The 21,976-nt window shown below is 40.0% G+C and overlaps 1 protein-coding gene and 1 long non-coding RNA gene across 5 annotated transcripts in view; one reads left to right on the top strand and one right to left on the bottom strand.

Moving 5' to 3' along the window:
* SLC12A1 (solute carrier family 12 member 1) overlaps positions 1 to 21,976 on the bottom strand; it is an 88,059-nt gene that overhangs the window by 53,647 nt on the left and 12,436 nt on the right. Inside the window, exons 3-10 of one of the 4 annotated variants that reach the window (XM_082734846.1) lie at positions 20,703 to 20,837; positions 20,472 to 20,547; positions 14,371 to 14,466; positions 11,783 to 11,922; positions 10,575 to 10,685; positions 8,541 to 8,652; positions 6,532 to 6,659; positions 2,304 to 2,388 (exon numbers count right to left, since the gene is read on the bottom strand). In XM_082734846.1, coding sequence (XP_082590972.1) covers positions 2,304 to 2,388; positions 6,532 to 6,659; positions 8,541 to 8,652; positions 10,575 to 10,685; positions 11,783 to 11,922; positions 14,371 to 14,466; positions 20,472 to 20,547; positions 20,703 to 20,837 — 883 coding nt within the window. Of the gene's footprint in view, positions 1 to 2,303; positions 2,389 to 6,531; positions 6,660 to 8,540; positions 8,653 to 10,574; positions 10,686 to 11,782; positions 11,923 to 14,370; positions 14,467 to 14,968; positions 15,065 to 15,596; positions 15,693 to 20,471; positions 20,548 to 20,702; positions 20,838 to 21,976 lie in introns of all 4 variants that reach the window. The other 3 variants (XM_082734844.1, XM_082734845.1, XM_082734847.1) reach the window with 3 other exon arrangements.
* LOC309866844 lies at positions 11,929 to 16,980 on the top strand. Its single transcript, XR_014312829.1, has 2 exons — positions 11,929 to 13,892; positions 16,690 to 16,980. It is a non-coding gene; the product is annotated as an uncharacterized lncRNA (long non-coding RNA).

Here is a 21,976-nt window from a genome sequence, read left to right on the forward strand (position 1 = left end):
CCACTTCTACTGACTTGGGGGTTTAGGTCCAAGCTCTCACCTACATTTGCAAGATACTTAGGGTTTGGAACTCTCTTCTTTCTGAAACACACATGGCAGTGCTTTGCACATAATATTAAATTCATATTTCTAGCTAGGTGCTACTGGCTAGGTGTTTTTCAGGTAGAACAATTTATTTCCTCATCTGCAAGAGAACTAAGGGATGGCATTTTCAAATTCTGGTAATTAAGAAAACTGAGCCCTTATTTTCAACTGATGATAGTCAGTGCATAATTTTTTAAACTGTTATAATTCTACTTTATATAGAATTTTAAAGGTTTAAATAATAAAAAAATGTTTGGGGATAAAATATTGAGATTTCCTTAGTAATATTAATGGTCAAAAAATATTCTATCAAGTGTCAGTTTAATCCATTACTTTTACCCATTTTGCTATTTTTGTTATTTACCATTATAAACATTCTACGATGAACATCTTTGTGCACAATTTTTTTCTTCTCTATTTCAAAATATTCCTCTAGGATAGATCCCTAGATCAAAAAGTTAAGAACTTTTTGAAGATTCTTGATATATATTTTTTCACTAACCCTCCATAGGAATTTTATAATGATAATCTCTGCCACTATGTATTTGATAGAATTATGGAAGTATATGAATATATGTGAGAAATATATAGAAACATCTCTGAACTACCTGAACTAGGATAAATATTTTACAAACTAAATCCCAAACAGTAAAACTGTTTATTTTGCTCGTCAAACTCCAGCTGGTAGGAGTTTTCATGCCTTGCTAATAACTTTAAGAGAGGTCCCAGTGACAGGTACTAATGGGAACCCTTAATTTTATCCATGGAATTCATATCCTGTGAATCTGTGAAAGACTTAGAAATGACAGGATCTTTGAGTTGAAATAATCAGTTTAGGAATCCTGTTTACATAGCTCTGAGGGGTGATCGCCTAGCCTCTGCTTAAACAGTTGAAATTATGAATGTTGCTTACCAGGTAAAACCATCTGTTCCAGATTTTACCTTTTTACTTTGTTAATTTTTGTTGAGCTTTTTGGGTATCATACTTTTTGACTTCTGTATAGCACAACTCCCTAAATTTCCATGAAGCCATGCCATGAGCCAAAATTTGCACTAATGACAGGCTGAGGAAACCAAGACTATCCTCTTTTCCAGGGAAAAGTATAGAAATGGAATCTTCTCCCACGCAAAAACTGGAAGAATCTCTGAAATGAGGTCTATAACTTTACTCATTTCTTCATTTTTACATTGTGTGAGCTAGGAAACCATTTGGGAAATTTAACTTAAGGTGATTTCAATGTCATTTAAAAATATGTCAATTTTATAAGTATTGGAGTAAAATCTCTCTTCATGTAACTAAACTTGGAAGTGCCACAGCCAACATACCTAACATTATCCAATTTCCTCAAATAAGAGACAGTGAGAGAAGTGAGGGTCTCAGTTGACTGTTTTGCTTTTCTCTCCAGAAACCAATGTAAGATAAATGCACTTCCCTGATTTCCTTTAAGCAGACAATTGGGATGTGCCCTTCAGTAAAATGGTCATTCGGGCTTCCGCAGTGGGGAGCTATATTCCCTAGTGTGCACAGAAAAGAGTTTTCTTCTCTGAATGTTCCACATTTCTTCTTCTCCTCCTACGGGATAAGCGTGAGGTGAGCCCCAGCCAGGAGGAGGCGTGGCTGCGGCAGCAGGTGGAACGAAAGTCAGCCTAGAAACAGCAGGTGCATCCACATATTTTCTGCTTAGTGAGCAATGTGGGGGCTGACCACCCACACGGCTGGCAGCTGGATCTTGTTCTGATTTCCTGCCAACTGGTGACAGTGACATTTCCATATTAGGGACAGTAGTGCCAGGAGGAGATACAACGATCAATTCTATATCTTTCATACATTCCTCAGGCTTTTCTTTTTGTTTTTGTCTCGTTTTATTCCTGGCTTCATTTCTCTTGCTCGTTTCTCACCTGCCTCCCAGGGCAAGGGAAGTGGATGCTGGGAGTGGTGGCTTCTTTGATGGTGGGATTATCACCTAGAGCAGCTACATGGGATTCTCTTTGTGTTCAGGGAGAATAACAATCTGATTAACTCTACCCTAGCCCTGACCCAGAGGTGCCGGTATTACAGCTTAATTATATTCAAACTCCTAAAGCGCCCAGGAGGGGAATTAAAAATGTTGTCTTTTAGAAAAAAACTTTCTACTTATGATCCCCTGAAAGCCCACTGGACATGTAGGACCAGACTCCTTGTAATTCCAGCATTTGGACACCAGAGACACACGACTTACCTACACAAATAGCAACTCCTATGTAGGCAACAGTGGTGATGAAAATGGCCAGCATGGTTCCTCTGGGGATGGCATCTTGGGGATCCTTTGGAGAAATAATATGGTGGGATGAAGAGACAGGGTGAAGTAAGAAACAGAAATGACTTGGAGTTATTACGGTATTTCCAATGTTTAGGCTACCCTTCCTGAGGCAGGTTCGAAAGAAAAGATAAGCAAATGGCAAAGTGGTGAGCCTGAGCTCTTTTTCGACAAAGAACAGGTGTTGAGGTGAAAAAAGAAATGTCTAGAATTTTGTGCTGAATAGATCTCTAATTGTCCAGGACAGAGTTTTTATAGAAAAGTAGACCAGTTAGCTCACTCATTAATGCGTCTCCCTCCCCTTTATCTCCTGTGAATTTCATGCAGATATGTCAAACCTTAAAGTATTAGGGGAAAGACACAAACATACTCCGCACATTGATGCACCTTGACAGTATCTGTATATGGGTATTAGTTTTGTACTAAGCTTAGGCTTGCCTTAAAAAAAAAAAAAAAAACATACTTGAAGCAAAAAGGATGATCTGCTAAGTTCTCCAATCCCTCAAATTTCCCATTTGGAATCTAGTTCAGGAATGACTGCAATGGGAGATATTTCATTTCCATAAGCAGGCATAAAGAAAGAGGCAAATTTAAGCTTATACCAGAAAATGGGCTTCTCTTTTGCTTATGCATGCATATAAATTTACTGGACTGAGCTCACATCATATGTAACATACCATTTTATATCCTATTTTGGGAGCTAAATCATAGCATAATCAATTTCCAAGCAGCATAACTTCTAAATAATTGAATTCATCTTAACAGGGATTATTTTTTTAACAGGAATTATTAAATAGAGATTTCAATGTATTCTTGGTTATAGAAGACAGTGCCTGGCATATAGTAGGAGTCAATAAATATTGAATTGAGGGAGGCACTATCTCAGTAGATATTAGTTCCCCACCAGACAATCTGAGATGTAGTACTACAAATATGCAATAAATGCAGTCAAAGTTCGAGCTTTTCTGTTTTTGTTTTTAACTTAAATCTGCTGATCAAAATCCATCAGAGAGACCAATTCATGGTAAATTTCCAACCTGACACCTGGAAATAACTTTACCAGTAAATTTGCCCTTAATGAGACTAAGTCAGCTCTGTGGATCCGCTCTGAACATTGATTCCTTCCCACTCTTTTAGGAATATTTGCACAGAGGCATGGTTCTGCTGCATATATACCTAGCCTCCTCCTTCCAAACTGTTGTCTACAAAAGTGATTTTGGGCCAACAGGTGCAGGGGAACAGCATGTCAAAGGAAGAAGAAGGTAATTAATGGTGGCTGACATGAGCCCCACTCAATCTCCCAATTCATGCTGTGTTTCAAGTTTTGTTTTATTAACTATTTTTTGTGATCTGAGTGGAAGAGAAGATTAAATTAAATGGGAGGAAAGGAGACATAGATACAGATATAGATATATGAGGTGTGAAGGTGGAAGGCAGTCATGTACCTCAAACATGAAAACTTAGTCTTCATGTTGAACTACTTCATGCTACAAACTCCGAAGTTACTTACTTAGAATTTACCTAAGGGCCAGACTTGACCCAATATAAATTAGGATGTCAGTATCTCAATGTATGATCATATATTCACACTGCCTGCTCTGGCTCCCTTTCCCCTAAACAGAGACCAGGACTTCAACAAATTCTTCGTTTTCACTCTAAATGTTAGTTTCCATCTCTCCAGCTGTAACCTAAAAAATCTAACCTTCCTTCGCCTTTCTTCGTGAGATGTTACATTTTTTTCTTAAGACAGAAAACATAAACAATCTACTAGATAACTGTTTCCTGAGGGTCAACCACTTCTTAAACTTATATTTTGCACATGATTCTGTTCTTGCTTCTCATGACTCAGAGTAAGTCTGTCTTCACCTTAGACCATGAACAGCTTGGAGGACTAAGTGCTTCTTTGCTTCCCTAGTGCCTAGCGACATGTTGGCTGAGCTGAACTGATGACTTGTTTCTAAGGAAAGTGTAATATTCTTTCATTTAAATGTGTGCTTAGGGGCGCCTGAGTGGCTCAGTGGGTTGAGCCACTGCCTTCGGCTCAGGTCACGATCTCGGGGTTCTGGGATGGAGTCCTGCATCGGGCTTTCTGCTCAGCAGAGAGCCTGGTTCTCTCTCTCTCTCTCTCTCTCTCTCTCTGCCTGCTTCTCTGCCTACTTGTAATCTCTCTCTGTCAAATAAATAAATAAAATCTTAAATGTGTGCTTACAGTTTGCAGAATTTTATTTATTTATTTATTATTTTTTAGAAAAAATTTTATTTATTTATTTGTCAGAGAGAGAGGCAGGCAGAGGGAGAAGCAGGCTCCCTGTTGAGCAAGGAGCCCAATGTGGGACCCAGTTCCAGGACTCTGGGATCATGGCCCCAACCAAAGGCAAATGCTTAACGACTAAGCCACCCAGGAGTCCCTACAGAATTTTAGATCAGTGACCTCTGATACTTTTCCAAATCTGAGGACATAGCAGCTCCACATACATAGCTAAATTTCATTAAGCAGTGATATTTAACTACTAGAATCATTTTGAACAAGTTACTTACTTTTCTGAGCTTCCACATAATCTATTTTATGCCATATCTCAACTCAAGAATTTACCATAGCACTGTGGTCCCTAATATGACAAATAGAAATGCCTTTATTCATTCACTAAATAAATATTTACTGAAATCTTCCTAGCTCTGAAGAGGCAACAATGAGTATAACCAAAAGCAAGGTCCCCACCCTCATGGGCTTACATTCCAGGGTAAGCACCTCTTGCTCCGGTCCCACCAATGCCGATTTCCCCTTGTATTATAAGGTCATCCAGCCTCGTCAGGACTTCTCCAATTAAATTGTGAGGGATCCCTTACTATTTCCCAAATCCCCATGCCTAAACTCTTCTTTAGTGTTCTCTACCTGGAATATGCTTATATTTTCTCACCAACAATCAGTATTGAGCTTTTGCTCTAAGTTCACACTTCAAAGTAACATTATTGAGGAAACCATCCCGGCTTTAACAATTACCTGTTTCTTATGTTTATCTCACAACTTATTTAAACAGTCTATATGATTTTCATTTATACGAAAATGAAATCTTCATGGCTCTTACAAATATTTCTTGTCTTCCAAAGTTGATTATAAGCGTATTGAGGTAAAACCGGTGTCTTCTTTTGTGTATATGGTAGGGATTATTTACTGTCCCCTAATAATCATTCTCACCTTCCTCCTTTTAACACAAGAACTCCCTAAAATTCTAGTCACATGGCTGCACAGCTAGAGACTACATTTCCCAGCCTTCTTTGCAACTAGGCTAGGTCACAGAGATTAAATTCTGGCCAATGGAATGTTAGCAGAAGTAATATATGCAAGATTCAGGAATTGCTTGCCCTCTATTCCTTACTCCTCTTCCTGTGGGCTGGAACATGATCTTGGAATTGACCAGTCATCTTTGCAGGTGAGGGCAAACCATAAGGGAGTGGTCAATCAAGGGAGGTCATCTGGGATCCTGGTCTACTGTTTGGAACAGACTTTTCTTTTTCGACCCCATGGCCTATGAGCTCAGATTTTGATCCACTAGAAAAATAAACTTCTATCTTGTTTAGGCCCATCACTACCAGTCTTTTATAAAACATTCAAACCAATATTCTAACAGTGCTCATTACAGTACTTAACATAAACTAATATGAATGCAGTGCTAAATAAATACCATTTAAATAAGTGAATATATCTCTGAATGTAATGTCATAAAAATTCACTAATAAAGTGATTTTGAAGGGGGAGTGGGGAGGGTGTTTTTGTTTTGTTTTGTTTTCCCTGAATGATATGTGCTTTTGTTCCTTAGGTGTTTAAAAGAAAAAAGATGGTTCTGATATTTTTTTTCACTGGGATATATTCATTTTGTTGGAAATGTTACACACTTCCCAATTTTCTCTACCCTTCCGATATCACTGAATAAGTCCATCCAAAAAAATGGACTATCAAAAATAGAATGGTCTGGCATTAAAAATTTTGGCATTAAAAGAGAGAACTTTTAAATTACTGGGGACCCCTAACAGAAATTTTGGTTTTAACATCGATAGAGAATTATGGTCACTGTTGACTTCTATAGCTCGTGCTGCTCACCAACGGCACCACCACTTCCCAGGATTACAAAAGCAGAGGAAAACGACATACCTCCAAGTCTCCTGAGATATTGGCACCAGCAAGAATCCCAGTAGCTGCTGGGAAAAAAATGGCAAAGACAGAGAAGAAGCCTTCTCCTTTTGTGAAGCTTGGCCCAAAGTTTTCTGCAAATATTGACGCTGCAACACAAATAATGAGAACATTATCTTGTAGACTTTCTTTCTTTCTTTTTTTTTTAAAGATTTTATTTATTTATTTGACAGAGAGAGATCACAAGTAGGCATAGAGGCAGGCAGAGAGAGAGAGGAGGAAGCAGGCTCCCCGCTGAGCAGAGAGCCTGATGCGAGGCTCGATTCCAGGACCCTGAGATCATGACCTGAGCCGAAGGCAGCGGCTTAACCCACTGAGCCACCCAGGTGCCCCATCTTATAGACTTTCTTTACAGAAAAGGAGACAGAGTTTCCTTTAGCTTCTATCAATGTATCATGCAAATGGGTCCCTATATTCTAAATGGGATGAATCTGAAGATGTTGCTATACTCCTGATGAACCTCATGTTAGTATTTGCCAAGAGACAGTATATGTATTGCAGGGTTTTAGATTTCTAGGATATAACTCTGAAAACTTTTTTGTGCCAACAGAGACCCAGGCCTCCAGATATTTTTGAATCTAAAAGACTGAAAAAGAGGCAAATGGAGAATTTTTCTCATGACCATGCTGTCATATTCCCAAGTATAACACACATGTATACTGCCTTCAACATACACAACTCATTTCTTATGTGCATAAATATTCTAACCAAACACAGCTTTTCTATGCTTTTTTTTTTTTTTAATTGTAGGGGGTGGGTGAAACTATCTTAAAATTTGGCTACTTATGTTCTAACCTTCCCACTCCTTGCTCCCAGAGATTAGATCTTAAATTCTATGTCAAATTGTCATACATAGGAGAATGATAGTAGCAAGGAACTTTAGTCATAAAATAATACTATCCCATAGGGGTCTCAACAAATTACTTAAATGAGAAGGGAAAAATGCAGAAGAAAAACAGAAAAGAAGGGAAGAAAAACAACAAACAAAAGATCTAGGGTGATGCAGAAACAAGGAAAAAAATTAAGTCATGAGAAAAAGTACAGCAGGAGCTAGAAGGAGGGAAAAGAATAGAAAGGAAAAGGATGTTAATATGCAAAAAAAAAGACAAACTTTATAAAGAAAAAGAATCAAGAAGAAAGAGGTGATCTGATACCAAAAGGAAACAGACACTAGTGACTGAATAAATGATGAACGGAAATATTTTTTAAATCTCAGCAGTGGATTCTTGAGCAAGCTAGAGTGGAAAGCTAGGAAGGTGTGCAGAGGTGGAGGAGAATTTCATGCTTTGTGACATTCCCTCAGGATGTTATGCCAACTCCTACAATATTTTGTGCTTGCAAACCTGACAGTGATGCTTAACTAGGTAATGCTATAGAAAAGCAAGGTGCAAAAAAGTTCAGCAGGGGGGGGCACCTGGCTGGCTCAGTAGGTGGAGCGTACAACTCTTGATCTCAGGTTGTGAGTTCCAGCCCCACAATGGGTATAAAGATTGCTTAAAAATAAAATTTCTTTAAAAAAAAAAAGTCTAAAAGGAAAATGATTATGTTATTATTAATGTTCTCAGGGGTTGAACAAACTATCTGAACTCTGTTCTCTTTCCTTGCATATACAACTCTATTTCTACTATTTGATGGCAACAACGATTTGTCCCATACTTGAAGGTTTTCAAAGCACTTTTGCATCCACTATCTTATTGACTTCTCAACAATCCCCTCAGGAAGTTGCTATCACTCACACTACCTCAGGCAAATTTGAACCTCAAACGTGTTAGGTGACCAGTCTTGCTGGCAAGCAGTAGGATTAAGACTCACTCTGGATCTCCTGAGTCTAACTAACCCCCGGCTCCTCCCTGGATCACACTGGGATTCTAATGGCTGATGCAGGGGTTAAAAGGGGTTAAAAGGGTAGATGGATGGAGGCAGGCAGTGGAGAACCATTGATTGCAAAGCAACTCATTTGTAACACGTACCTTGGTAGTTAAAGAAACCTCTGGACTTCTTCTCATTGTTGGACGGAATAACGGTTCCAATGAAGAAGTTTGCAATAGCAATGAGGAGAATGACCAGGAGTATTACCTGAGCCTAGAATGGCAAAGTGAAAGGAGGCCACCTTAGAATGAACAACTTTTTATACAGTTATAAAAGTCATGTCCGCAGAAAGTCCACTGGACCAAGACTACGTGGTTATTCTGATTAGAACTACTATCCAGAGTCGGTAATAGTGTTCTCTTACAGAATGGCATCTTAACAAGACTTATCTGACCCGAGTGTGGAAGTTACATTTTCAATGGCGGCATATGCGTGGGCACTTGAAGGTGACATTTCAAAAACATTCCAAGTTCTATGTGAGTAACTTACTGCAGTGCCCTCAGGAGTATAAATGGAGCCCAGAGTTTTATTGCTGATAGCGTATTTCTTTTCTAGGCAGAGTGCCTATGGATTCTTTCCTTTCCCATTAATAACACAAAATTCATAGAGTTCTGAGATGCCTTGTACACTTGATGTCCGACCACCTGTGTGTGCCCAGCACAAGTGGTTTGCAAGGTTGACCAACTGAATTGTCTGTCTTTGTCCCCCTTCTCTCCCTGCTGACATTTCAAGGGTCTATTGGCTTGGTATTCCTATATGCCGTTCCCTCTGTAGGGAATACACTTCTCCCTATGCTTTGTGTAACTATTTCCTTCTTCTCATCCTTTAAGTCTTAGTTACTTCCCCTGAGAGGACTTTCTTGACTGCTGAATCTAAATAATAACAGCTAACATTCATGGAGGGCTTACAATAACAGACAGATTTCACTTTATCAATATTTCTTAGATAAATAGTATCACCAATAACTATACGAAGTAGGTAATATTGTTATCATCATTTAAAAGGTAAAGACCCTGAGGTACAGAGAGATTAGGCACCTTTCTCAAGGTCATACATTACAAGGTCATACAATATAAACCAGATTCAAATCTAGGTGCTGCGGCAACAAAGCCAGAGCTATAAACCTACCCTTTATCACCATGAAACTACATTGCCTCCCTCAGGGAACAAAGTCATTGTAAGTAGATACCCCATATTTTCTATCTTAGTACCCTGTTTATTTTCTTTAAAGCATGTTCACAATTTACCGTTCTATATTTACTTGTTTATCTACTTGATCATTACTCATATCTCCACAGACCATATGCTCAACTAGGGCCAGGATCGTGCCTGTTTGGGTCACCACTGAATATCCAGTACCTAGCAGAATGCCCAGCACCTAGTAATCACTGAATTAATTTTGGTTTGATGTGTGAATACATAATCCACAAACAAATGCTGTGTAGGAATGCTTCTCATTGTCTTATGAAGATGGGTGGGTTTGGCCACTTTTCAATCTCTGGAAATCTCCTTAAGTCTAGGTACGGTATCTCCAGGGACTTAAGACCAGTTGCAATTATATCAGTAACTGGAGAGTTATAAATCAGACAAAAGACATTCTCCTATCATTCAGAAATTTACTGTATTACTACTAGTTAAATCCACCCAGTGTCTAGTTCCAGGACTTACTCCCAAAATACTGTATCTTGGAGGAGAATGATAGTTGCTGCCTCTATGCCCTTCTCCCATCACATGTGAGAGAAGCCCATTTCTGTTGGGTCTCTGCACCCAGGTCAGCTGGAAAATGAGACACCAGGGGTGGGACTGGGAGACACAGGTTTCCAGCATGGACTGTTGCTACGACCATAAGGGGCCTGGGTGTGAAGATGGCAGCAACCATGGTGTCTCTGTCAAGGTGATGACAGCACAAAGAAGGAAAAAGTGCAGGCCTGATCACGTGACACAGGAGCGGGAAGTCATGACTGCCTGGACCCCGTGGGTTTGGAGGGCTTGGATTTCCCTCCAGTGCTAACCCGCAGCTTCTACCAGAGCAAGTAATAATAACAATTCTTTTTGAATATGGGGTTTGTTCTATTTCTGCAATTTGGTCAAGACCTCAGCAGCAGTGGTTGATAACATCATTTTGAGAAAATCACCTTTGCTTCCCATTCCATTCCAGCTACTGAAATTCCTAAGAGAATCACCACTGTGATGGAGCCTATTATCCGGATGTCATTGGTGGGATCCACCATCATTGAATTGCTCTCCTGGAATAGAAACAAAATTCATGAAAATGGTTAGAGATGGAGGTGTTTTATTTTTTGTTTTGTTTTTTTGCCTGTATGTTGTATTGTAGAATTGAATAGTAAGAAGAACTACTATGCACTAACGACCATATAGGATCATGGAAAAACAAGCTGTTCCTAAATCAGAGATTAACATTATTTTGTCCTATAATAATAGGCCATTGATAGCCAAGGTTGGAAGTTGGAAATTCTAGATGCTCATTCTAGTCACAGCTTCTAAAGCTATTGCAGCACTGAGATAAGTATGGGTACATATAAACATACGGTTTTGTTTCAGAAGAATGACTACTTTTGTGTCTCAAGGGGAATCTTAGAGAAATAAAAACGAGTGATTTTCAATGTGAATATTGGAAAATAAGCGTTATTCAATTAAATAACAAACTCCATAAACCAGATAACACATTTCTTGAAGATCACATAACTTATGAACTGTATAATCCCCCCATTTTCTCAACTAATTTTCAAATAAAGGTACTGCTACTAATTGAATTCAACGAATGCTATCACTACCGTGAAAGAACTAGAAGTTAGTTCACCTACCAGCTAGTTAACACTCTCAAAGACAGACCAACTAGATGGTGTACTTAAACTAGGAAATGCTTAGTTTTCTGCAGTGAGTTGTTCTAATGTTTGAACTGTCTTTCATTTGGAAATCGATACCCATGGTAGTAATATTGCTGCTGATAACAGCATCCATTATTTATCTTTTGTTTCATGTTTTACACAGTGTTTCATGTATATTATCTGTTCTGTACCACATTTCTATGAAATCTATAGAACAGTATTATTAACCCATATGATAGATTTGAGAAATAATGTTCAGATGAATGGAGGGACTGGCCGTCTCTCTGAGAATCTCTCAGCTGATCAATATGAGAGCCAGGATTTCAAGTTCTGATGCCAAGCCTAAAGCTCCTTCAACTATATTCAACTTATGCCTTCTACAGAATAAATCTATTTCCTCTCATTCTGCCATAAAGATATCCCCTAGTGCCCTGAAAAGGCAAATTGAACTGAATTATCTTATGTGGCTGAAGTAAAGAGAAACTTTTACTTACCTTAAGAAGATCTACCACTGTTTCAGCAAATCCCACCACATACATGGCAACAGCCACGGCATTGGCAAAAGCAAAGATCAAGCCTATAGACCCACCGAACTCGGGCCCTAAGCTTCTGGAAATAAGATAGTAGGCCCCACCTAAAACAAAAAATGAACATGCTTTACTCTGAGGAAGTGCTAAGGGATTTAGTTTCTATGACCAAATAATTTTGAATAATTTTTTAAAGATTTTATTTATTTATTTGACAGACAGAGATCACAAGGAGGGGCAGTAAGCAGGCTCCCCACTGAGCAGAAAGCCCAATGCGGGGCTCGATCCCAGGACCCTGGGATCATGACCTGAGCCGAAGGCAGAGGCTTAACCCACTGAGCCACCCAGGTGCCCCAATTTTGAATAATTTTTATTCTGTTAAAAATATTGCAACTTCCCAATGATTTTTAGAATCTTGTATCACTTTAATGAATAAGTTAGCCATCCTTTCTTTGTACTCTGTGAACTATAATAGAACACAGTAGAATTATCCTGATTTAGTAAGTTCTGATTTACCAAAAGCCAATTATATTCAAATTGTATACAAATAAGACTACAGCAAACTTTACTAAAACAAAATACCTTGCCTTCTAAAAAAAAATTCATTGGTGAGTTCAAATCAGTAATGTAACCAAAGTAAAGTTTTATATTTGAAATTTTCCGGAGCAGGCAGGCTTAGGCAGAAAATGAAGTAAGTGAAGTTTATCATTGCTATTCTAACTTCCTTACTGGTGTACTTTTCTTGTATTATTTGCTGCATTAAAAGGTGTCTGTTTATAGGTCCCCTGGGTAGTACTGTTAGTTGAGCACCAACTCTTGGTTTTGGCTCAGGTCCTGGTCTCAGGGTGGTGGAATTGAACCCAATGTTGGGCTCTGCTCTCAGCTCAGAGTCTGCTAAAATTTCTCTCTCCCTCTGCTCCTCCACCATGAAATACATAAATTAATCTTTTAAAAGGGGCGGGGGGTATCTGATTATCCACTCTATAAATTGGAATTGGTTCTCTATGTTTTTAGGTCAAGAAGGCCAAATACCCATATGAGTATGGGGGTGGCAAAAGGGAAGAAAGGTAGGTTTGGAACAATCACTTCTCCTTTGGACCTTGAAAAGATCAAAATATGTGTCTATGAACTTCTTTCTGTACACATGAAAGACTGAGCTGCCTGGTTACTCCTAGTGGGTAGTGAGAACAGGTAAAAAAATACTAGGTGTAGAGAGGCCTAGGTAGCTAGAAGCTCTGATAGACTGTAGGAAACTAATGACTTCCTGCTCTGAGCTAGTCTTGGAGGTGGGCAGAAGTGGTAGGGGAAAGACACTGAGGGCGCCTGGCTGGCTCAGTCATCAGGCTCCCTGCTCCGCGGTAAACCTGCTTTCCCTCTCCTTGTCCCCTGCTTGTGTTCCCTCTCTCGCTGTGTCTCTCTCTGTCAAATAAATAAATAAAATCTTAAACAAGCAAAGAAAAAAAAAAAAAAAGGAAAGAAGGAAAAACACTGGACAAATATATCTTAAAACAAAACAAAAACCTATCTTTTTTATTTTTTTTTTAATTTATTTGACAGACAGAGATCACAAGTAGGCAGAGAGGTTGGGGGGGCGGAGAGCTGGGGAAGCAGGCTCCCTGCTGACCGAATGCAGGGCTTGACCTGAGCCAAAGGCAGAGGCTTTAACCCACTGAGCCACCCAGACACCCTCAAAACCTATCTTTTAAGGAAAAGGAATTTCCTCCACTGTAGTAACTCCTCTGGGTTAAAGGGTCAAAGCTCTCTTTGGAAATGTAACCAATTATCTGGGTGGAGTGAATCACTTCCTTTGTCTGGAGGTCCTTTAAATAACTTAGCGAGCAAGTTATTTTGGCCTGGTCAAAAGGAGAGAGGGGCAGGGGAAGCTGTGAGTGGGGGTGTGTTTGTGGGAGGGAGGGTGCCTTAAGAGGCCCTGGGTAGGGAAACCTGGATAAGATCCCCAAGTTGCAGCCCCAGGAGCCAAATAGAATGGGAGGGGGAAGACAGGAATTAGAAGCAATGATAAACCTCGCCCTCTTCATTTTAGGCCTAGGCCTGCTTTTTCCTGGATGATTTAAAGGTAACTCTTTTTTCTGTTGTTTCTATTGTTGTTTCTATAGTTGTTTCTATTTTCTTCTGAAGGATCTTTTCAGACCTGGGGCCACTGGGAATGTCCTGTTGGGCAGAACTCAGGGCTTACTAAACTGGAAGTGTCGGCTGGGGTGCTGAGTGGGCCTGGGAGAGGGCCAGCCGGGCCCAGCTAAGGCACCAAGAAACCATGTATTTTACTGTAATTATTTATGCCTTCTTTCTAGACACCTAGTCACTCTCTATAAACATGTTTAATCACAGGAAACGGGTCAAAGAAAACCTTCTGGAGATCTCTTAATTTTAGTTGAGAGAATTTTGCCTTGATGTTTACATTTGGGTTAGTTCGTTTTACTTTAGAACTTTGGGGACTAATTATGAATATGAAAATTTTCCTTCCAACATTAAACCAACTGTAGACTTTACTCCGTAAGCCAAGCTTGTCGTCATAAGTAAATGAATTGACTTACCTCCTCTTACTACTCCATTTGTGCAAATAGCGGACATAGAAATACCTGTGAGTGTTGTCACCACCACACTCAGGCCGATGATGATGACTCCGAGACCTGCAAAATCCCCCAAGAAAGGAGTTTGGCTCCAGTAGGTCAAGAGGTCACCAGCAACTGGAGGAGGCAGCAGTCTGCGTCCTGTCACAGTAGGGTCTGTCTCCCCATGAAAAAACCTGAAATGTTCTAAACGATCCCAGTCCATGAAGGTCTCGGAAGCACCTGCAATGTACTAAACTTTAAAGCTGAAGCCACGTTGGGAACCATTTCCCCAGAAACACCGGCAAGAGGCTTGCCGACTGGCCTGAAAAAGAAAACATTTGTCGGAGGAATTTGAGCACCTGGAAACTATGAGTTGCAGATGGGCCCGCGAGGTCCATTAGAGGCGATCCCTCCGCTGAATGGCACGGACCAGGACTGAGCTCACGGTACCTTAGGTTTCCTTCTGCATCTGGCGTCAAGAACAGTGGGCTCCTTGCTTGCTCCAGTCAAAAAGAAATATATAAAAACTTTTCCTACCCGTGGCAAGCGTTGAGGACATTAGGTATCTTAGAAATGTTACCTCCACGAACAAACCCGTTAGTCGCTATTGCAGAAGTTGACAACCCGGTAATAGAAGTTACCATGGTGGAAAGAAGAATTATGAGAACTCCAAGACCTGTTAGCAATGAAAGATAAAAGACAGTACGTTTTACTTTCCTTACTTGGGTTCCCTATTGCTGCAAACTACACTGCCTCTGATGTAAGTTTTCAAGTCCACGCCTTGGGCCCCAGTGGAGTTGCTTTCTACTCGAGAGAAACAGGCTTGCCTGGCATAAAGATAAAGTCCGAGGCCTGCTCATTACGATGAAGGATGGCTTCCAAAAGTAAACACAATCTAAAAGGTGCCCTGGAAAGGAAAAGTTGACTTATGCTGGTGTCCTGGGAAAGAAACTACCCCGGCTGCGGAAAGAGAAAACATGACATTTGACTTTCTCTCTTACTTGAGAGGAACCTGCGTGAGAGAGTTGGGGGTTTGACAAAGGTTAAATCCTTTCCCGTTTTTCTTGCATCTGTCTTGCCTGGAGGAGGAAAAAAAGGAGCCAACTTGGATTACCTTTGAAAACACTCCAGAAAGGTCAGTGGTGAACTATCTGAGCCTGTGTTGCCTTTACCTTACAAATGATCATGCAGGTCACAAGTCTAATTACCTCCTCTGACATATCCATTTGTGGCAATAGCAGAGGTGGATAAACCAGTGATACCAGTCACTGTCACGGCTAAGCCGATGATAATCACACCAAGACCTCAGTTGAGAGAGGAAAAATAAAGGCAATTAAACAGTGGAACAATCCATTAGATCGTTTACATAAAAGCCAGCACGTCTAGGGTAATCACCAAAGGACCACGTTGAAATGAACAAGTTGGCTGGAAATCACCAGAGTAAATGCTCAGCTTTGAAGTTTTCTGCCTGTAGCAGCACAGATCCTAGAAAAAGAAGAGCTAAGATGTGCAGCAAAAATTGCCCACAATTGAACAACGATGGCTGGTCAAAATTTGACAGAACCCCATTTTTTATGCTGTTCTAGATACCTACAAACATAACAACTGGTCCATCCAATTCCAAGCTGCTCATATAACTGAAGAGTAAATGTTCGTCCTTCCAGGTGACTCTCTTTTCCTGTCCATTTGGTTGTGTGGGAGTGCAAAATTACATACAATATAACGAGTTGTTCATCTGGCAGATAAGTAAAGTGCAAAGAATCAAATGGAACTATATTCATTTGTTGGCTACATGACCTCTAGCAAGTTACTTATTTTCTGAGCCAAACATGGCAATAGAATTAGAAAGGAGACACGCGTAAAGTGGAGACACGCGTAAAGTGTCCGACACACTGAGTGGCCCTGCTTTTTTGGCCCGTGTCCACAATAGTTACAATAGCTATTGTTTATTGAAAGTCTACTATACATCCAGCCAGGTGTCAGGTAGCAAGAGAAATGCAAGGAACAAATAAAATGAAATGAAAAAAGCTGCCCTCAAGCAACTTACAGCACCGAAGGCCAATGATTCTAGGAGAGAGAAAGTGATAAACCAGGATTCCGAGAAAGGCAAGGCTACTTTCAGTTTCAGGAAGGACACAGTCAGGATGATACTGAAGGGTACCAGAATCTGCTACCCTGAAATGTACCCCTTTAGGAGAAAAATTAGTTTGAGCTAAAGGCAAAAAGAAAAAAGCAGATACTTCCCCCTATTTGCCTAAAAGCAAGACACAAGTTTGTAAAGTGACTCCATTTTCTCTACAGCAGGAAGAAGTTAAACATCAGAGCCAATTCTAGACCCTTATCAGCTGGAGGAGCACCAGAGGAACCTGCATAACGAACTCTTCTGATTTTCCAGTAGTCCCCCCACACGTCTGCCTTCCCACAATCTGCCACCACCCTAGAAACTCAGTCCTTGCCCTTTGTCTTGTGACTTCTCTAAGAAAATCTCATACTCTTGTTAAAATGCTATGTAAGCCCGCTCCTTTGAATTACTCATTGCTGGGTCTTTTGTATGTACACACAATGTGGAACTTAATAAACTTGTGAATGTTTTTCTCTTGTTGGGCTGTCTTTTGCCAGTGTTGCAGAAAGAAGTTTGGGGGCACAGGCACTGAAATCCCCCTGGCGCTAGCCAGAATGCCGTCCCCTGGGTCTGTTTGGCATGCTCCGTAATTGTTGGTGGCAGACTGTCTTGCTCCTTCTTAGATGAGAGGCCGTGATCCCTCTGGCCATGAGAAGGGGGAAGTGGAGGAGAGGAAAGAGAGACAGAAATGGAAACAGGGCACTGGAGGCTGCCTCTTTTGAAGCTCCCAGCTGTATCCTGGCTCTAAGAGAAGTCTCGAGGCTACTTCACAGTTTGAAGTGCAGTAGGAAGAGGCTAACTATAAGCCTGAGATGTAAACTTGGACCATATTGCTTCGGACCCTACAAAGTTTGGTGTTGTAAGAAAGAGCTGCACTAAATTCTTCGAATCTGTTGCAAGGGATCATCTCCACATTACCAGGTGGCCTCAGTTCTGTGTACCCCTACAGATAATTTCCTCTTATCTTTTGCACACTATTTTGCTTCTGATTTTGTTTTGATGACTTTTGATGTCAAATGTTCAGCTGACCCCAGCAACTTTGCAGAACTATATAGTTTGCATTTCAGGACATTAAACCTACTCTCATTACTTCCTTACCCTTAGTTTCCCTTTGCTTCTATTTTACTAACAATTCTTATTTATTCTCTTACATTGTATATATTTCTGTAGAACATTTGAAATCCCAGAACAAACCTTTATACATTTAAACGGCAAGAGATTTACTTTTCTCTCACAATCAAACATAAAATCCCAGGGTAAGAGGCAACTTCTGGAACATTCAGTTTGTAGTTTCCTCCAAGAGAGTTGAACCATCTGCTTCAGGAAAGACCTGAAGTGTTTATTAAAAATGCCCAGACCCACAGGGTACCTGGGTGGCTCAATCCATTAAGCATCTGCCTTCAGATCAGGTGGGGCCGAGCCCCACCTTGGGCTCACCCTGGAAACTACCTTTCCCTCTGCCTCTGCCTGCTGCTCCCCCTGCTTGTGCTCTCTCTCTCTCAAATAAATACATAAAATGCTAAAAAAAAAAAAAAAAAAAAAAAAAAAAAGTGCCTAGACCCACTGAATTTGAATCTTGCAAAGTGAATCCCAGGATTCTGTGGTTTTGTAACCCAGCTTTCCAGGTCATTCTTAGGCACCCCACAGTCTGGAGACTACTGCACTACCCCAGCCTATCTTAATTTGTGTTGCTTAGACAGCAAGGTTCTTTAGCTTTATCTTCAAAGAATTGGTTGGCAAATAATTAATCCAGCTCCTTCATTTTGAGATGAGAAAATGAAACTCATGGAGTATAAATGACTTGCTTCAGGTCCTACCTGTTTCATGCCTTTCTTCCATGCCTGATGTTTATTAGGAACTATCTTGCCCTAGCCAAAGTCTCTGAGACAGAGAAGAACAATTCAATGGCATTAATGGCTTATTCTACTATTGGCTTTTGGGGAAGAGAGAGCCCAAACTCATGGCCTTAGAGCAGCTACCCAAGGGCTGTAGCTACTGTGACTCGTGGCTCCAGCTTCCTTCTGGCTTCGTTCCCAGGATCTCCTCTAGAAAGTGTATTCAGTCTTTTTCTCCAGACTATCCCCACAACATGGTAAAACTACTTGGATTTGCTTCTCTTCTTACCCAATAAAAGGACTCCACAGGGACCCAGAAGATGACTTAATCAATTCATTTAGCTTTAAGTTCACAGCAAAGGCCAGTAAAACTGAGTAAGGCTGGTGATAAATTTCTACAACTCACTAAAGTCTACTTTCTGAGAACTAAAACAATGACAGACAAACCTTCATTCAAAGGAAAACCCGCTGGACACCCTCTTAAAGTAGGATATGACTACTTAAAAAAAAAAGTCTTTATTAAAACAATGCTGATATCTGAAAGTAGAATACAGTTTAGCAGAAGATGGGGTTCTCCATATTTTACAATTTTATAATAAGCGTGAAACTGAGAAGACTAATGTAAAATCTGATTAAAGTTCAGATTATGGCCCAAACTCGTGGATGTTAAATAAGTTGCATTAGAAAGAATTACTCTTGCCCTTGGCTATGCTCACACCTCCAAACAAAGTAATGTTGCTTGATGATCTCAATAAGTTACTAAACTGCCCTTAAAAAACTAATTTTGCATGAAACCCTGGAGCAAACACTTGGCAATGCTAAGATGCAGATTTTCCATGGAACAGCATACACTTACTTTGGGCCCTGCGGCTGTAAGCATTCATTTGATATGCATCATAAAGCTGGCAAGCAGCCCTTTGTCAGGAACCCAGCAGTTGCCAAACATGAAACGTGGAAACACTATGGGAACTGGTTCCAGTGTTTCAATTTACAGCTCAGCCCTTTCTTGTTGCGAGTTAGTCTGCCGTTGATGCTCAATATGTTTTGAGGGGCAACGGCAATAAATAAGGACCAAGTACCTTTGAATGTGAATTGAGGTACATTCTGGAGCAGTTATCTAAAAGCGCATTTGAACCTCTATGGTCATGATACTCATGATTTATAGGTGTTCTCCAAAAGGGATCTATAATGTATTTCCCAAAATAGAGAGTAGAACATCATTAATTTTTATCACATTGAACCAGGAACTTTGATAAAACTCAATCAAATTTTTCATATAAATTTTACCACTATATTCTAGATTAAAAAATGTTTGCCACAGGAAACGATATTTTATAAAAGACCATCTTTAAGAACATCAAATAATGGTGTGGAAAGTTGTCAGCATTTGGTGTCAGAAGGGAAGTGTTCTCTGAGTATACATAGGTGTTTTTCCTTTTGGTAACACAGTGTTTGGCAATAATAGGCACTCAATTGATGTCAAAGGGATGGTGAATTATACATTAAAAAAATCAAATAATCACTCAAAATAATTTCAACATCATGCATTCTCCATTAGAAAAATTAGTAATAGTTATATATCGTAGTCATTTTATTTATTATTTTTAAGCCTCTATCTGGCAACATTTTATTAATCTTTGTTTTCTTACCCCAGGTACCTGAAAGTAACACAGTTATTTTCTTTGGAAAATGTTCAACTAATTCAGCATTAACCTGGTCACACTGTTACCACTTTTCCCACAAGCTGTTTTCGATGAGTGAAATGTTGCCAGTAATCAATCATAAGGGAGATACACAAATGTCAGTATGTCCCCAAATATGAATAGTACTACTTCAAATGTATATGTCTCTCTATATCTGTACACCTAAAACTCAAGGGAAAGGTAAAAATATTTGCCTGAGCATTTATCTGGCTAGTGAGCTGGAAAATTCCAGTCTCCCAGAAGTTAACGCTTCACCTTTCCTCTCTGACAAACATCGTCAAAGAGGCAAAGGGAAAGAGCTGGCGCACAGATTATTTCTGTGACCTTCATCTCACATTCAGCGTTCATGGTCAAAACAAGTTGTGTATGGAGTTTATCCCTGACATTGAAAACTATACGCGGGGCATGGGGAAACATGCTTACCAATTCCAGCTTCTCCAACGATCCAGGAGAGGCGAATGAAGAGCATCACACCCCAGATGTTCAGCATGCATCTTACCTGTGGGTTGAAGGAGCATCAAAAGGGATGTGAGACACGAGAGTGGGGCAAAACCCAGCCCTCTCCATAATTCTGGTGTCCAGGCTTTGCTAACCCTGAATCCCCAAGGACACTGAACAAACAGATTTTATTTGGAAACATAGGAGCTTTCTCACCAGCACACCTTTCACCCATCCAAACTTCACAGCACCGGCTTTATCCTCCCCTTCCTTGTTTTCGGCTTCTTCATCTCCAGGCATCCCATCCCCGTTAGCAACCCTGTCGGCGGAACCTGGCGCCACTGCGACGTTCTGCGTTTTTACAGGTAGCAAAAGCATAATATTTGGTCAACACAGGGACCCGTAAAACTTTCAAAAGCAAATCAGAACAACTGACACAAAATTTTAGACACGCGCAAAAAAAGGAAACATATTCTAGCATTTGAATAAAATAATAATTTTTTTTTTTTTTTTTTTTTGCCCTGGGCGCTGATGGGTTGTTTTGTGAGTGATTTCAGGCACAGCAAGGCTGCATGGGTGGTAAAGGAACTTGGGCAGTTCTACTGGTGAAAATATTACCTTAAAAAACCAGTTAGATTTGGGTACATTTAGAAGACAAAAAAGAACAAAGGAGAAAAAAAGAAACTCAAGGTAGGGTGCAAAGCCTATCAAAGTGAATGAGGGTCTTTGAGGCATAGTAGGAAGTTAATCTCATTGACACAGACACTCTGGACTTCTTTCCAGTAACCTCCCTGGGCTTCACTTGATTCACTTAAAATAATAATAATAACACTTCTCTAATCACCATCTTTAAGAAGATTGAATGAAAGAACACACAAAGCGTTTCTTTAAAAACAAGAAGAAAAGGGTTACAGTTCCAAAGAGATTTAAAGATGCTATCTGGTGACAAGAATGCTATTCCTGTAGAGAAAGTTTCTTTTACATTTGATATGTCTTTGCCTGAAAATTGCTGGATGTCCTAGTAGTCTTGTACAAAGGGTAAGAAGTCTCGTGACTGACTGACTACTAAAAAGGTAGGTTGAGTAGAAATAAGGAGTAAGTTGCATAAAAAATGTCAAAAGCTTATTTAGTGGTTTTTTGTGACCTGATTTTGAAGACATTCCTTGTCAGTAGGATAATCTGAATTTAATGGGGGAAGAAAATAGCCCTGTTTCTCTCAAGTAAAGAACAAATCTAATTTCTCTTTTAGATATGACTTTGAATACTTTCAGATGCAGCCACTTGATTTAGCCTATCTGGCACCTACCTGACTCTGGCACCTGAGTTACCCACTGAGTTCCCCAAAACAATCTTATCCAATAAGGGGTGGAAACCACTGGGGATGTCTTTTAGATTCAGCACTTAATTACCATTATTAAAGAACAAGCTTATTCTATTTAAGTGCTCTAAATTAGTTTAAAGCTGGGACTACGTGTTCCCGCATTACTAGT

This window comes from Mustela nivalis (genome assembly GCF_964662115.1).
Source record: "Mustela nivalis genome assembly, chromosome: 6".
Lineage (NCBI taxonomy): Eukaryota > Metazoa > Chordata > Mammalia > Carnivora > Mustelidae > Mustela > Mustela nivalis.